This window comes from Podarcis tiliguerta, assembly GCF_965153285.1.
Source record: "Podarcis tiliguerta genome assembly, chromosome: 4".
Taxonomy (NCBI): domain Eukaryota; kingdom Metazoa; phylum Chordata; class Lepidosauria; order Squamata; family Lacertidae; genus Podarcis; species Podarcis tiliguerta.
Genome location: NC_139537.1, coordinates 6,001,797 through 6,018,936, shown reverse-complemented (window position 1 = coordinate 6,018,936; position 17,140 = coordinate 6,001,797). Strand labels below are relative to the sequence as shown.

Below are 17,140 nucleotides of genomic sequence, written 5' to 3'. Positions count from 1 at the left end.
AGTGAATCTAATAGAAGGGAGCAAGAGGAACAACAGGGAGGGACTGGCTGTTCCCAGGAAAGGCAAGGGTTAAGTTCTAGCTCAGATTCGGAGGAGAGGAGATACAGGCCAGCTCTAGCCAGGAGGTTAGAAAAAAGAGCGGGAAAACGAAGGGAGAGGCGCCTTCGCCATTTTGAGGGTGGCTGGTCATGGAGAAGCAGAGCTCAGAAGGTATCTGAAAGAAGTGACTCTGAGGAAGAATAGTTAAAGTTAAGAACCGTTTATAAGATTGTTTTGTTAATACGCAATAAAAAGTTTTATAAAGAACAAGAAGCATTTGTGTGGTGATCTGAAGAGGACAACGACCAGTCCTGACACCCTCTCGCTCTCCAGGCTTCAGCGAAAGGAACCCGAAGCTTCCGGAGCGCAGTGGGCACGCTCCCACTGCACTCCGGAGGCTTCGCGTTGCTATCGCTGAGGCCACGGAGCCTGCATTCGCTTCATAAGACATACACACATTTCCCCTTAATTTTTGGAGGGGGAAAAGTGTGTCTTGTAGAGCGAAAAATACAGTAACTAAAACAATAACATTATAGCATATGTATCCATGTTTGTTAACTGATGTGGGTAAATGTTTTTTTGTTTGTTTGTTTGTTTGTTTGTTTTTTAAAGCCTTAGACTGAGTTTTAGCACAAATGAAAAAGAACAAATCCTTATTTCCTGAAGAATAGCCTTTGGACTATAATGTAACTTAAATAGAAAACGATCTTTGGAAAGATTTCCCCTCCAAACGCATTTTATTTTTCAAATCCAATTTAAATCCAAAAAATCCAATTTAAATCCCCCCAAAATTAAATAAAAATAAATAAATTGATTTTTATCCACCCTGGCAGTAACTAACCCCCCATCTAATGGCTGTTTCCTTTTCTCTTTCTCTAGCGTAAAGAGCGGGCAGATACGGAATCTTGAATCTGCCAGGGTTTCTATGGTTGGCCAAGTCAAACAGTAAGTCATGCCTTCTTCAGTTGCCTTTTATCGTGTGTTTCTGCCCCGTTTTCGTACATGGATGTGTGAAATGATGGTGGGAGCTTTTCATCATGGCTGTGACATCCCCGCAGGAGCCGATCTTCTGGGGTTTGGATTGCAACTTAACAGTGTACGTGCTCTCCCCAAAATCCCTCTGAGGAACCCCAGTCAGGTAGTTTAGATTTTTATTTTCTTTTGGGGGGGTCTGTAGATAATAAACATCAAAGGCAGCATAGGGTTATCAGCCACAGCAGAAGGAGCAAAAGCAGGTTGAAGTTAAATCCTTCGAAGACAGAGGTCCTCTGGCTGGGACAGGATGATATGGGATTGGGGGGGGGGCAACTCCCATCTCTTGCGGGGGTGCAATTAGTGCCAGCACCATCCGTTAAGAGTTTGGGTGTAATCTTTGACACCTCCCTTTCCATGGAGGCGCAGATTACAGCTATAACAAAGGTGGCATTTTTTCATCTCCGCCAAGCTAAGCAGTTGGCTCCTTACCTCTCTCGCCCTGACCTAGCCACTGTGATCCACGCGACGGTCACCTCCAGACTGGATTACTGTAACTCGCTCTACATGGGCCTGCCCTTGAGACTGACCCAGAAACTCCAGCAGGTGCAGAATGCTGCGGTGAGACTCCTTACAGGGTCCTCGCTGCGGGATCACATTCACCCGGTGCTATACCAGCTGCACTGGCTCCCTGTGGAGTACAGGATCAGGTTTAAGGTGCTGGTTTTAACTATTAAAGCCCTATACGGCCTAGGACCCTCGTACCTACGGGACCGCCTCTCCTGGTATGTCCCACAGAGGACCTTACGGTCTTCAAATAAAAACATCTTGGAGGTCCTGGGCCACAGGGAGGTTAGGCTGGCCTCAACCAGAACCAGGGCTTTTTCGGCTGTGGCTCTGATCTGGTGGAACGCTCTGTCACAAGAGACTAGGGCCCTGTGGGACTTGACATCTTTCCGCAGGGCCTGCAAGACAGAGCTGTTCCGCCTGTTGTTGGGATACTGCCAGGGAGACAAAGTCCGTCAGGACTCCACGTCGTCTCCGGACGTCCATCGATCTCCCGCAGACACGCAGTATCAGCAATTAGCGACACGAGCTCCAGAAATAGCTTGCCACATTCCAGAGCCGATGCACGTTCTATCAGCAGATAATGCACACAGTGAAAGATGCACTCAGGAGAGCATATTTACAACTTTATTCAGCATTGGTCAGAACAAAGAGAAAACATGACTGCCTGCTTCAGTGTCTCCAGCACAGAGAGAGAAACGAAAGCACACAACAGAAACATCCTGTGAACAGGAAATACGCAGGCTGTGACACAAACATCCTGCTCCCTTTTAAGGTGGAACGGAAATATCCTAACACCGCCAAGCCTTTGGCCAGGGCACAGCCTGACTCCTTTCTTTGGCAGTCTTCACAGAACTCCATCCCATTTCATTTTTTAATGAAATGATTTTAGAATGTTTTATTATTTTATTGTTGTTAGCCACCCTGAGCCCGGCTTCGGCTGGGGAGGGCAGGATATAAATAAAAAATTATTATTATTTATTATTATTATTATGTGGGTTTTGTTTTTAAAAGGCACAACCCAAAAATACTTTAACAATACATACAATTCTGACTCGGAACTTGCCTCCCCTTTGCCGGACAGCCGGGTGCTGTGACTTTTCCTGAAGCGTAGTAGGAATATGGGGGGGGGGGGCAGGCTTGAAAGCCATGTTTTGAGTGGGACCACATTGCGGTCTTCCAAATCCAAACCTTTATCTTTAAATACTTCCATGCCCCTTAATCCCTGTTATCCCATTCTGGGAGAAATTTCCCTTGGGGGTTCAAGTATAGAGGCTCACAACACTTATCCAGTCGTTCAGACTTTATTCAGTAATGCTTTAGAGGATAGAGACCAGAGAATCTGTGAGATCTTTGCATTACGATGCACTCTATACAGTGGTACCTTGGGTTACAGACGCTTCAGGTTACAGACGCTTCAGGTTACAGACTCCTCTAACCCAGAAATAGTACCTCGGGTTAAGAACTTGGCTTCAGGATGAGAACAGAAATCGTGCGGTGGCGGCTGCGGGAGGCCCCTTAGCTAAAGCAGTGCTTCAGGTGAAGAACAGTTTCAGGTTCAGAACAGACCTCCGGAACAAATTAAGTACTTAACCTGAGGTATCACTGTATAAGAAAAATATACATAATCTGAGCTGTTCCATCTCTTCATCAACCACAATCCTCGAAAATCAACTTTATTCTACCGATTATTATTTTTTGCTGTACAGTCGTAGCTTGGAAGTCGAACGGGTTCCGCTCCGGAAGTCCGTTCGACTTCCAAAATGTTTGGAAACCAAAGCGCAGCTTCGGATTGGCTGCAGGAAGCTCCTGTGGCCAATCAGACGCCCCGTCGGACGTTCGGCTTCCAAAAGAATTTTCGAAAACCGGAACACTCACAAATCAGACAGGGAGCTGATTTGTTCGGGAGCCAAGGAGTTTGAAATCCAAGGTACGACTGTATTTGTTAGAACCCTCCCTGTACCTTATCTGGAGTTGTTTTTCACTCTAGCATTCTGCTGTTAGGTTCCCCGCTCAACTGGCTTTTACCAGTTTTGTGGTCAGACTGCAGTCTTGCGTCCGTGACGCTGGCCTCACGGATAATAATAATAATAATAATAAATTTTATTTATACCCGCCCTCCCCAGCCAAGGCCAGGCTCAGCAACCAATAAAAAAAACAAGTTGAATGAATGCAACTTAAAAACAAGATGAGAATACAACATTAAAACATTATAATACAGCCTCATCACGGGAGGAGAAAGGGAAAAAAAAGAGGGGGAGGGAATCAATGAGTTTTACAGAAATCCCACATCCTTGCCCGGGGAAGGAAGCAATGCATTCTGCCCCCGGGATTCTAGAAACCAAAACTAAAAATTCTGGGAGCTACATCGGGTGCGATAACTTCAGTTTCCTATGTAACACGCTGGTATTACTTGCCCTCCCATTAAGGCCAAGGTGGAGTGTTTCAAATTGACTTGGTCTTGTTGTCCAGGTCTCCATCACTCCTTGTTGTTCCTTTGAACCAGGTGCGAAGGTGCTGCCAGCCCCGGGGGTTCCAAAACCATCGTGGAGGGGATCATAGAGGAGGAGGAAGAGGAGGAGGAAGACGAAAACGGAGAATCCGTGAACAAAAGGAAGAAGGATGATGACACAGAGGTGAGGAAGGCATCTTGTCAGGATTGGGAGAATAACCGCGGGCCTCTGGCTGTTGTTGTATCTATTTATACCCTGCCCATCGGGCTTGGTTTCCCCAGCCACTCTGGGTGGCTACCAACAGAATATTAAAAACACGATAAAACATCAAACATTAAAAATGTCCCTAAACAAGGCTGCCTTCACATGTCTCCTAAAAGTCTGATAGTTGTTTATTTCCTTGACATCTGATGGGAGGGCGTTCCACAGGGCGTGCGCCACCACCGAGAAGGCCCTCTGCCTGGTTCCCTGTAACCTCACTTCTTGCGGGGAGGGAACGGCCAGAAGGCCCTCGGAGCTGGACCTCAGTGTCTGGGCTGAACGATGGGTATGGAGATGCCCCTTCAGGTATACTGGGCATAAGCCATTGTATAGGTTCAAATCCCCACGACGGGGTGAGCTCCTGTTGCTCTGTCTCAGCTTCTGCCAACCTAGCAGTTCGAAAGCACACCTGTTCAACTAGATGAATAGGTACCGCTGCGGCGGGAAGGTAAACGGCGTTTCCGTGCACTGCTCTGGTTTCCGTCATGGTGTCCCGTTGCACCAGAAGCAGTTTAGTCCTGCTGGCCACACAACCTGGAAAGCTGTCTGTGGACACACGCTGGCTTCCTCGGCCTGAAAGTGAGATGAGCGCCGCAACCCCATAGTCGCCTTTGACTGGACTTAACCATCCAGGGGTCCTTTACCTTTTACCTTTTATAGGTCAACACCAACACTTTGCATTGTGCTCGGAATAATATTAATGGCAGTTTCCCCTCCTCTTACGCTTCCATGGATCCAAGCTGGGATACAACAGGGCTGAATCATAGAATCATAGACTCATAGAGTTGGAAGAGACCACCAGGGCCATCGAGTCCAACCCCCTGCCAAGCAGGAAACACCATCAGAGCACTCCTGACATATGGTTGTCAAGCCTCTGCTTAAAGACCTCCAAAGAAGGAGACTCCACCACACTCCTTGGCAGCAAATTCCACTGTCAAACAGCTCTTACTGTCAGGAAGTTCTTCCTAATGTTTAGGTGGAATCTTATTTCTTGTAGTTTGGATCCATTGCTCCGTGTCCGCTTCTCTGGAGCAGCAGAAAACAACCTTTCTCCCTCCTCTATGTGACATCCTTTTATATATTTGAACATGGCTATCATATCGCCCCTTAACCTCCTCTTCTCCAGGCTAAACATGCCCAGCTCCCTTAGCCGTTCCTCATAAGGCATTGTTTCCAGGCCTTTGACCATTTTGGTTGCCCTCCTCTGGACACATTCCAGTTTGTCAGTGTCCTTCTTGAACTGTGGTGCCCAGAACTGGACACAGTACTCCAGGTGAGGTCTGACCAGAGCAGAATACAGTGGCACTATTACTTCCCTTGATCTAGATGCTATACTCCTATTGATGCAGCCCAGAATTGCATTGGCTTTTTTAGCTGCCGCGTCAAAACATTGCATTGGGGGAAACATTGCAGCCTTCCGCCACATCCGGGCTCCATCTCCCATCGGCCTTGCCCCAACAGTCAGGGCTGATGGGAGTTGTAGTCCTCCGGGATCTGGAGGGCTGCAACCCACTGCTCGCATGTTGCGTTTCCAGTGTTTTAAAGCGGACATCTTCTGTCTCCCTTATCCCACCCCGAAAAAAAGACCAAGAAGGATGTGGCCTATACATGGCGGATTGAGCTGGCGAAAACGGAAACGTACTGGGATGGCTGGTTCCGGGGCCTCTCCAACCTCTTCCTCAACTGCTCTGTTCCCAAGCTGCTGCTTTTGGCCGGTAAGGGTATTTCTCGTTTCTTCGCTTTCTTCTGCAAGCCCCGCAAAGACACTCCGCCCCCCAGTTCCTTGTGGAGAGTCTCCTTGTCACTGTTCGCAGGTCAGATTTGCCCTGGCTTAGTCTGCCCTGTGAGGGAGGTAGGGGTGTTTTTTACAGGTAGCATTCTGCAGCCAGGTACTGAGGCGTTCCCAAAGCAAAGGAAGGATTGTTAAAGGAAGAACTTTAACACAGCGTTTGTAAGAACCAGTCAGATTTCCTCTGAGCATTTCAAAAAATCCCCACGCGGGGACAAAGTCAGATCAGAGGAAGCCTCTTAACTACAAAGAACTATGTATTATTTGAGCATTCATACGTGTTATTTAGTCATTTAGTCGTGTCCGACTCTTCGTGACCCCATGGACCAGAGCACACCAGGCACTATATTTATTTAGCCTAAACATGCATACATGTTTAGGCTAAATAAACAGGAACCAAGGAGGAATGCATTTAGCAAACCCCGGAGGTAATAAACCCACAGCAAAGACAGGCATTTTACCACCTCCATGTGAACTCTGTTCCTGGCCCTACGTTCTACCTAAAGATTAACAAAAGCTACATCAAAGCTACCTCCTTCAAAGCTGCCTCCTTATTTTTATGTACCCAGGATGCCTGGTAAGCAACTGGTCTGTGATAGTATGCATTACTGTCAGGCATAGAGAAAATGGGGGCAGAGATGCAGAGGCTTGTGGGGTTGATCAGAAATCATGTCAGTGACCCAAACCCAGTCAAAGCGATGCTTTCACCGCAGACACAATGGCTTGCTTCGTTTTTCATAATTCCTCATAGCAATCCCACATGACCACTACAAACAGCAAGTCCAGCAAGTTCTGGATTACGCTTCACTCCTTCTCTTCTCCTCCACCCACCTTTGCGGGATTTCCAGCAGGGCAAAATGACTTGATTTTTTTAAAAAAAAAACCCTTCTCGTCCTTCTCTCTCTTTCCCCGTGCCCTGGAATCATTTTTTAGGTGTCGACAGACTGGATAAAGATCTAACCATTGGGCAGATGCAAGGTAAATATGCTGACATCCTGGGCTCTGATTGGTTTTCAAGAGGATCACGGGGATTGTCTTTCGAGGGATCTAACAGGAGGCAGGGACAGTGGTAGCCGGTTCTGGATAATGTCATTCTGACAATGACCTCCGATAGATCGGCCCTTTGCTTGGGAATTAGAGTTCTTATTCAATTGACCTCTTCCAATAAGCTCTTCGGTAGATTTATTGCTTTATTGTTCGGAGTCCGGCACGCTTCCCCCTGCGAGCCTCTGCAGGTTGTAAAGCAATAAGCAAAGTCTGCACAGCAGAGCGTGTGATTGAAAGAGCACTTCCCAAAACGTTGCTTCTGTTCTAAAGTCACTTTATTGTCACAAAAGACATGTATTTACACAGTCAAATCCCATCTGACTGGAGCTGCATTTTCTGCCTCTGCTTGCAGCTACGCAACAGCAAACTGCTGCTTTCGATTTCCACTGAGCTCACAGCATTCCAAGCTGCTTTCGTCACATCCTGGCTTGCTTCCCTTGTAAGCCCGTCCCCTCAGTCTCGAGGCACAGAAGGTTAACCCTTCACTACACCCAACAGTTCTTAAAGCTGGGAGGTGGGGACGAGGGTGTTGTCTGAACGCAAGCTGTCGTTCCAAAGTGCTATTGCTTTTTAATTGGGATTATTTAAAGCAGGCACGTCCAACTCCCAAGAGACTGCGATCTACTCCCAGTATAAAAGAACTGGCAGTGATCATTGTCATTGTCATAGAAGGATTGACCAGGGTTGTTGAGCTATTTTGGGGGAGCCAGAGTTGTTGAGTTTGTTTTTTCTTGTTTGTTTTTGGTGGGGATTTCTCGGGGGGTCCAAAGATCAACTAGGATTTAATAAATATTAAAACAAAAAACAAAGATCGACCAGGGACATCCCATGATAGACCAGTAGATCGCGATTGACCTGTTGGACATGCCTGGTTTAAAGGAATTGAGACAAGTTCCTAGTCCTTAAGCCTGCGCTGATACGTTTGGAAGTGCATTTAATCCCAAAAGCCTGGAAGGAAGCTGCACTGAAGTTTCCGTCGGTTGTGGGTGGGCTTTGGCACTCCTCCTGGGTGCTTGGCCCCACCCAGAATGCAAATCCCCGTAACTTGCATGTAGACCGTTGCAGCATTTGGGTTTGCGGAATTCAGGCTGCCTCGGGGGCAGAGTGAGACAAGCTCCTGAGGCCTCTCACGCAGAGATTCCACAGCTAAGCGGCTGCTGCTGTTCCCCAGGTGTGCTGGAGGATGCTATCCCATTGCTAGTGGGTGTGGCGATCACACAGGGTCCCCGGACATTTCACCGTCTATTGATCCCTGTGCCACCAATTTATTTCTTGCTACCACCTCCCAGGGATGCGGGTGGTGCTGTGGGTTAAACCACAGAGCGTAGGACTTGCCGATCAGAAGGTCGGCGGTTCGAATCCCCGCGACGGGGTGAGCTCCTGTTGCTCGGTCCCTGCTCCTGCCCACCTAGCAGTTCGAAAGCACGTCAAAGTGCAAGTAAATAAATAGGTACCACTCCGGCGGGAAGGTAAACAGCGTTTCCATGCACTGCTCTGGTTCGCCTGAAGCAGCTTAGTCATGCTGGCCACATGACCCGGAAGCTGTACGCCGGCTCCCTCGGCCAATAAAGCAAGATGAGTGCCACAACCCCAGAGTCGGTCATGACTGGACCTAATGGTCAGGGGTCACTTTTACCACCACCCAGGCCCTACCTGGTACAATACTGAGTCCAGTCAGGGTTAAATTGAAACATAAACTTCTGTTTACTTATTGCAGTTTAACAAGCGTGTGGTTTCATAAATGGTATCGGTGAATTACAATCATGGGGTGCCTATCCAGACCTATAACTTCCGCTCCCTGCTCTCACTCACTAAACCACCTCTCAGATATTTACTCGTCTTCCTAGCTCCTAACTGTTCCTGACTCAGCTTATTTCGCTACACTAACTCAACCTGCTGACAGACTCTATCCCAATTCACTCCCACTCCAACCAAACTCCCAATGAACTCCCCCCTTTGCCCCTCCCAGAGCTGGTTTTATAATCCCACTGACTCCACCCCCTGGGTTCTGATTGGGTAACCTGTTTAACTATTTCTCCTCCGGCACTCATATGTTAACGTCACAGTAGGGTCCACTGTTGGTTCAGTCAGCTTTTGAATGTGGGGTGCAGGGTGGCACCCATCTACAGTGGTACCTTGGTTCTCAAACTTAATCCGTTCCGGACATCCGTTCCAAAATCAAAGCGTTCCAAAACCAAGGCGCGCTTTCCCATAGAAAGTAATGCAAAAGGGATTAATCCGTTCCAGACTTTAAAAAACAACAACCCCTAAAACAGCAATTTAGCATGGATTTTACCATCGAACGACACCATTGATCCATAAAAATGAAAGCAGTCAACAATGTACTGCAGTCACACAATCAGTAGCTGAACTAGGTTCCACGCAGTCACAAAAAAAGAGCTGCAAAAACAAAAGCGCAAAATAAATAGCAAAAACAGACAGACCTCGGTGTAACACTCAAAACGGAAGTGTGGCACTCAAAACGGAGCATGTTCGGCTTCCCAAAAAAGTTTGCAAACCAGAACACTTACTTCTGGGTTTGCGGTGTTTGGGTTCCAAGTTGTTTGAGTACCAAGGTACCGCTGTACTTTACCTAGGGAGGAAAAAACCATGTCTTGGGCTGCTGCCGCCTTCTCCCTGCCTAGGAACCATGGAGTCAAAAGCAGAAGGCCAGGAGCAAAGGATTCTGGGAGTCTTGCCTCACCCTCTCTTGCCCCTTGCAGGGAAATTCCAGATGCAAGTTCTTCCGCAGTGCGGCCACGCAGTCCACGAAGACGCTCCAGACAAAGTGAGTGACGTTTTGGAACACCTGGGGCTTTGAGGGCAGAATTACAGTTCACCCCCTTGGTTTTTGTTTTTTGCAAAATGTATTTATTTATTATTTATACCCTGCTTGAGTGGGGGGTAAAAAAATAGCCCCAGCAACCTCAAAGCGGTTAACAAAAAAAAAAAAAAAAAAGATAAAACCATAAAATTATCCCTGAGAAAAGTCAGCAACGGTAATTTAAGACATTCAGAAAGAGTTAACGGATCACGAAACCCCGCCAGATGGGCGGGGTATAAATAATAAATTGTATAATTGTTATTATAACTTGCATCAACTTTCCAAGCAGCCGGGTCGCCTTGTTTTTAGCAGGTGCCGAAAACAGTACAGTCGTACCTTGGTTTACAAACGCCTTGGGAGTCGAAATGTGTTGGCTCCCAAACGATCAAAAACCGGAAGTGATTGTTCTGGTTTCCGAACATTCTTTGGAACCCGAATGTCTGACGCGACTTCCGTGGCTTCCGATTGGCTGCAGGAGCTTCCCGCAGCCAATCGGAAGCCGTGCCTTGGTTCCTGAACGTTTTGGAAGTCGAATTGACTTCTGGAACGGATTCCGTTCGACTTCCAAGGTACGTCTGCACAGTGAAAGCTCCTGCTAGATATCAAATGCGGGGAGTTCCAATGTGTAAAATATTGAGTTCTTACAAATACAGAGCAGGTATTATGGGACACCTGAAGCAGCGCCTATTGCAGCAGTCAGGTGGGCACATGCGGGGCAAGGCGATGTTGCAGGTAAACTGATCCCAAGTTGTTAAGGGTTTTGTATGCTAAGACCAGGGACGCGGGTGGCGCTGTGGGTTAAACCACAGAGCCTAGGACTTGCCGATCAGAAGGTCGGTGGTTCGAATCCCCGTGACGGGGTGAGCTCCCGTTGTTCAGTCCCTGCTCCTGCCAACCTAGCAGTTCGAAAGCACATCAAAGTGCAAGTAGATAAATAGGTACCGCTCCAGCGGGAAGGTAAACGGCGTTTCTGTGCACTGCTCTGGTTCGCCAGAAGCGGCTTAGTCATGCCGGCCACATGACCCGGAAGCTGTACGCCGGCTCCCTCGGCCAATAAAGTGAGATGAGCGCCGCAACCCCAGAGTCGGTCACGACTGGACCTAATGGTCAGGGGTCCCTTTACCCTTTACCTTTTATGCTAAGAGCAACACCTTAAACCTGGCCCTGTAGCGACCTCTGAAGTGTTTTATATTTGCTGTTAGCAACCCTGAGCCCGGTTTTTAAATCGGGAAGGGCAGGGTATAAATAAAAATATTATTATTATTATTATTATTATTATTATTATTATTATTATTATTATTATTATTATCATCATCCGTCTAACTGACCTGTTGCTTCCGTTGAGCATGTGCTGCCAAGCAGAAGGGTTAAGGAGGGGTGAAGAATGTTTGTTTGTTTTAGATTTATAAACAGACCTCCATTGGAAGATCTCTGTGTCATTCACAAGATGATGATGATGATGATGATGATGATAATTTATTATTTATACCCCACCCATCTGGCTGGGCTTCCCTTCCTCTGGGCTGCTTCCAACAACATATTAAAATACAGTAATGCATCAAACATTAAAAGCTTCCCTAAACAAGGCTACCTTCAGATGTCTTCTTAAATTCTGGTAGTTGTTGTCTACCAGATGTTGTCCCATCTGGTGGGAGGGTGTTCCACAGGGCGGGCGCCACTACCGAGAAGGCCCTCTGCCTGGTTCCCTGTAACCTCACTTCTCGCAGGGAGGGAACCGCCTGAAGGCCCTTAGAGGTGGACCTCAGCGTCTGGGCAGAACGATGGGGGTGGAGACGCTCCTTCAGGTATACTGGGCCTTTGAGGCTGTTTAGGGCTTTGAAGATCAGCACCAACACTTTGAATTGTGCTCGGAAACGTACTGGGAGCCAGTGTAGGTCTTTCAAGTGTTATGTGGTCTCAGCGGCTGCTCCCAGTCACCAGTCTAGCTACCGCTAGATGAAAACACAAATAGTTAGAACACAATAGCATCCGCCTCCTGCAAACACTGTAGAATATTAATCAATTAATCAATAAATTAATTTATATGGTGCCCTTGATAGTCTGCAGGGAGGCAGGGCTTATTCAGGGCTCCCGTCGCAAACAAGCCTTTCCGTTCTCTCTTTTAACATCTCTGGCCGCTCTCTTCCAGGTTGCCGAAGCCGTCGCCACGTTCCTGATCCGTCACAGGTTTACAGAGCCCATCGGTGGATTCCAATGGTAAGGCTCGTCGGGGAAAAGCAGCCCCAGGCTGGTCTCTTCCCTTGCACAAAAGTCGCCCACGTGGCGCTGTTCCTGCCCTCCTGAAATACAACGGGGGGGGGGGGGGGAGTTTCCTGCAGTGCCTGAAAAAAGAAAATGCATTATTAGCACATCTGACTGAACTCCAAAGTTCACTTATTATCTTGCCCAGATAGCACTAATCGGATGGAAATAGTTGTGCAGGTCAAACTGTTACTGAGCCAGGTGGCTGCTCAGTTTTAGCTGAGCTCACTATTACAGTGGTACCTCGGGTTACAGACGCTTCAGGTTAAAGACGCTTCAAGTTACAGACTCCGCTAACCCAGAAATAGTACCTTAGGTTAAGAACTTTGCTTCAGGATGAGAACAGAAATTGCGCGGCGGCAGCGGGAGGCTCCATTAGCTATAAAGTGGTACCTCAGGTTAAGAACAGTTTCAGGTTAAGAACAGACCTCCAGAACGAATTAAGTACTTAACCCGAGGTACCACTGTACTGGTTTGTGGAGATGCTTTGCATGTATTTATGACTAGTTCCGCAAAACTGCTACTTGAAAAAATCCCCAAACTTAATATTTTTGAACTTCAAATGGAGCTCAGAATCCAGTTAGGCAATAAAGCCTTTGCAGTTGAATTAAGGAGGCACTGAGAGACGGCAATTTGCTGCTCTAAAGCGAGCCGGGGAGGAGGGAAGGAAGGGGAGCCATGGTGAGCCGTAGTGGAGGGACGGACAGGGGCCATGGCTCCCAAACCTTCCCAGGGCTTCAGGGGAAAGGGGAGGCTGCTGGCAGAGCCCCCACCCCCAAAGAGCAGCCCAGGAGCGCGGGGCAACGGCGCACAGCCTGCCCGCCACTCCCAAACCAGAGAGCCAGTGTGGTGGTGTGGTTAAGAGCGGTGGACTCATAATCTGGTGAGCCGGGTTCGCTTCCCCACTCCTCCACCTGCAGCTGCTGGGTGACCTTGGGCCAGTCACACTTCTCTGAAGTCTCTCAGCCCCACTCACCTCACAGAGTGTTTGTTGTGGGGGAGGAAGGGAAAGGAGAATGTGAGCCGCTTTGAGACTCCTTAAAGGGAGTGAAAGGCGGGATATCAAATCCAAACTCCTCTTCTTCTTCCTAAACCTTCCCAGGGCTTCAGGGGAAAGGGGAGGCCACTGGCAGCCTGGGAGGGCGGGGCAACGGCGCGCGCAGCACTCGGGTGATTTGGCTCCAAGGACCACGCATTCGCTTCATAAGACGCACAGACATTTTCCCTTACAGTGGTAGCGCTGGATGTGAACGGGATCCGTTCCGGAGCCCCGTTCTCATCCTGAAGCAAACGTAAGACGCATCTGGACGTGCTCGGGTCACGTTTCGCTGCTTCCGCGCATGCGTGTGATGTCATTTTGAGTGTCTGTGCATGTGCGAGCGGCGAAACCTGAAAATATTTAAGCTGAAGCATATTCATCCCGAGGTAGAACTGTACTTTTTAGGAGGGAAAAAGTACGTCTTATGGAGCGGAAAATACGGTATACACCTGTTGCTCGTGGGCAACTAGGCGAAACCAGGACTGGCCCGACTCATTCTCACAAATGCGGAGCAAGTATTAGGTGGTGCCTGTGACCCGTTGCTTGAGTGTGCAGGGGCTGGCTGGCTCGGGCAACATGGCGCCGTAATTCTGCTCTGAGTTTGCCTCTCTTTCTTTTTTCCTCCGCAGTGTTTTTCCTGCTTGTTAATGCCCCGACGGTCCTCCCGGCACCGACTCCCCTTGTAAATAAACCTGCACCCGAGGGCTGTGGTGTTTTCTGTCTCCTCCTCGGCCGTCCCTTTCAGTTGCCAACTCGGACCAACTGGCGCCAGGGCCCAGTCCGTGGCCAGACCGTCTGCCGCCGGACCCCAACCTGGTCCGTCCCCGGATCGGGGGGGGAGGCGGCCTCCTTCTCGTCGCCCCGATGGAAGTAAGCCGGCTCTCTGCGAAATCACCAGGTGGATGCGAAGGATTCTCTGCGCAGCCCCTCCTGGAAGTTTTAGGAAATCCTTGGCCCGGACGGACCCCATCGAAGCCCCCTCTCCCCTTTGGTTTTTCTTAAGCATGCAGGATTCCACCATTTCAAAGCTGGGCTCTCCGCTTCGCTCCTCCAGAGCAGGGCTTTCATTTTTGGGTTGCTTGGGCCAATCTTCCTCCCACCCTCTTCCTCCTGGCGAGTTCTCAGTAGCGCAGGCTGCCACGATGCGTAGAAACCTGAAGCGCATCGCTCCATCCGTGGCTTGTGGCCTGTCACCTCCTTGACCGACCTCCTGTGTTTGCGTTCCCCAGCGAACGGGGGCTGCGTTTCGGTTTTGTTGACACACTTGCGACCGCCAAGGGGGCTGCAGATGTGAAGATTCAGGGAGGGGGCTGAAAAGCAGGGGGGTTTTCTGAGTTTTCCCCTAGCCTGATGTTCGAGAGCCCAGCCCGCCAGGTTCTCCAGATGTTCCCTGCTGGCCAGTGGCATTGAAACAGCTGCCAGAATTGGGCGGATCAGATTCACACGGTGCTGTGCAGTCGCGCCAACCATCAGCAAGCAAGAAGAGGGCAGGGGGCGGTGTCGTTTTAGGACTACAGAAATGGGGGCGGAGAGCCAGCCATTCCTTTGCTTCAGGGCTGCAAACGACGGTTTGGGCATCTTTCAGCTAAACTTCAAGGAAGCAACCCTTAGATCTAAAGCACCATTTTGGCCCTTGTCAGTTCCGGGGCTCTGGTGGGGATAACGTCCTAGAGCCCCGACCTCTGTGTATTTGAGGAGCTGTTTCTCATGCGTTCGCACTTCCAAGCCCCAGTTAAGAACAGGAGAGTTGGCCCCCTGAGCAATATTTTCAATACTAGGGGAGAGAGAGGAGCATATTTGCATTGGGGTTTGCGGTCCATGACTCTTAGAGGCAGGGATAGAGGCTGTGTCAGGAGCCTCGATAGTTTTCACTGCATGCTGCAGTCAAATCCTTCTCCAGCCTCTCTTGCAAAAAAAAAAAAAAAAGGTGAAGAGAAGCAATGTGAAATAATACGCAACAAGCAAGGAGGAGAGACTTTGGGAAATATCCCCTGGGAAGTTCTCTTGCAAACTCCTTGTGCTGCTCCTGTTCAGTTCGGAGGGGTGTTGGCCAGAGACCTTCCTGGTGGATTGGGCCCTGTTAGGCCCAGAAAACCCAAACCCTTTGCCAGATTGGGGGTGGTGGGTTGGTTTTGTGCCTATGTCCCAAGCTGAGGAATAGGGGCTATGACTTCTTCCTCACGCAGGAAAGATGAGCGAGGCATATTGGAAGACGCACCCTTCACATTGATGCCCCGAACGTTTTCCGGTTGGAAAAGTTTCTGGAATTTAATGCGTAGTCACAGCCCTGCCCAAAAAAACAAATCTGTGTTTGAGCAGCCTGCCCTTGCGGTCTCTTGCCTTCTCTGCCACAAAAGCCCTCGCGTCTAAGATGGGAGCCCCCCCCCCATTCTGCTCCATGGACTGGAGGGAAAAAACCCCCAAACTCGCACGGTTGCTGCCCAGTCTCCGGACATGGCGCCCAGACCCCAAACACCAGCTGGAATGGGGAGCCAGGAGAGGAGGACCCCCCCCCCCAGTCCAGTTTCCAAGTTTCCATCAACACTTCCTGGTCGCCTTTGTTTCCCCCCCTGCTCAAGTATCACAGTGGTACCCAAGGATGCTCTCCTCTTACTGGGGAGCAGCCCAAAATTAAGGGGCCGCCTCTGGAAGTCAGACAGGCGAACCTGACCCGGCTGCGTCCCTTGTTTTGGCAGGGAGGGCTCTATTTCCCCCCCCCCCTCAATTTTTTCCGGGGGTATTCCCTTCCTTTGGATAATCGCCACTCAGTCAGATGTTTAGGATGCCGGTGCTTCCATTGGCTGGGGGGGGGGTGTCTCCTGTCTTCCCCTCTTCTCCTGGCTTTTGAATGAGCTGCCTTGGAAAGAGGTTGCCCGTCTGCCTGCGCATTCGATGCCAATTTTTGCCGATTTGGTGGTTTTCTTTGAACCAGTTTGAAAAACGATCGCTTCCTCTCCCACGGCGTATGCAGCATATATCAAAAAACTCAACACAGAGTCGCCAGGTGACGGTCCCCCTTCGGTTAGGTACTAAGTCTGTGGGTCACTTGCTACATTCGGGGGCTGGGAAGCGTCCCTAGATTATCCCGCACCCCCACCCCCCAACACTCCTTCCCACCCCAAACTCTGAACCTTCAGCATAATTTTCTTCCCCTTTTCTGGGGAGGGAGGCAAACCGTATCTGGTTCAACAAAGACTAGAGTCCTCGTTTAGCCTTGCCCCCTTTAAATAATACATACTGTACTGTTGGCATTTTTTTCTGTGGGGGAGTGAGATAGTTTTTTTGTCAACTAATGATGACGACCACCCTTGTTTTATGAAATAAATATTTCGCTACCTGCCGTGGTGCGGCTTTGTGTGTGTGTGTGTTTGTTTTTTTTAAATTTCCAAACAAAAAAAGAAAAGAAAAATTACAAACATCAAATTCAGCATCCTTGTTCGTTTCAAAAAAAAAACCTGTTACATAAATCAAAATATACCTAATTACTCTAAACTTTGCTGTATACAAATACATCACAATTAGAAATTTTGAATTGAAACTTTTATATTATAAATAATATTTTGCATTCCCCCCCACTCCCCTTCAGCCACGTGTGATCTCAAATTTTTACTTCTTCCGTCTTGTTGTGTTGTTATAATTTAATCATTATTCAGTTAATTATAATTATTTCCTTGCTTACCCCTGCACATTTTACACGTTATCTATTAATATTCCAGTTCCGGAACCATATTTTTTCATACATTCCTTCACTCCCTACCACTCTTTAATTATTCTCTGATTTGAATGGCCTCTAATAGTTGTCGTCAATTTTGCCATTTCCACAAACTCAGAGTTTACTTTGCCATTCTAATAATGATGTTTTCTCCCCCTTCCAGTTCTTTGCGATC

The 17,140-nt window shown here is 48.6% G+C and overlaps 1 protein-coding gene across 1 annotated transcript in view; it reads left to right on the top strand.

Annotated features, from left to right (window-relative positions):
- PPME1 (protein phosphatase methylesterase 1) overlaps positions 1–16,593 on the top strand; it is a 41,792-nt gene extending 25,199 nt beyond the window's left edge. The window contains exons 8-14 of the mRNA XM_083436672.1: positions 919–984; positions 4,085–4,214; positions 5,878–6,007; positions 7,015–7,059; positions 9,852–9,916; positions 12,102–12,169; positions 13,883–16,593. Of these exons, the coding sequence (XP_083292798.1) occupies positions 919–984; positions 4,085–4,214; positions 5,878–6,007; positions 7,015–7,059; positions 9,852–9,916; positions 12,102–12,169; positions 13,883–13,901 (523 nt within the window). The 3' untranslated portion in view covers positions 13,902–16,593. The remainder of the gene's footprint in view (positions 1–918; positions 985–4,084; positions 4,215–5,877; positions 6,008–7,014; positions 7,060–9,851; positions 9,917–12,101; positions 12,170–13,882) is intronic.
- The last annotated feature ends 547 nt before the right edge of the window (positions 16,594–17,140 follow it).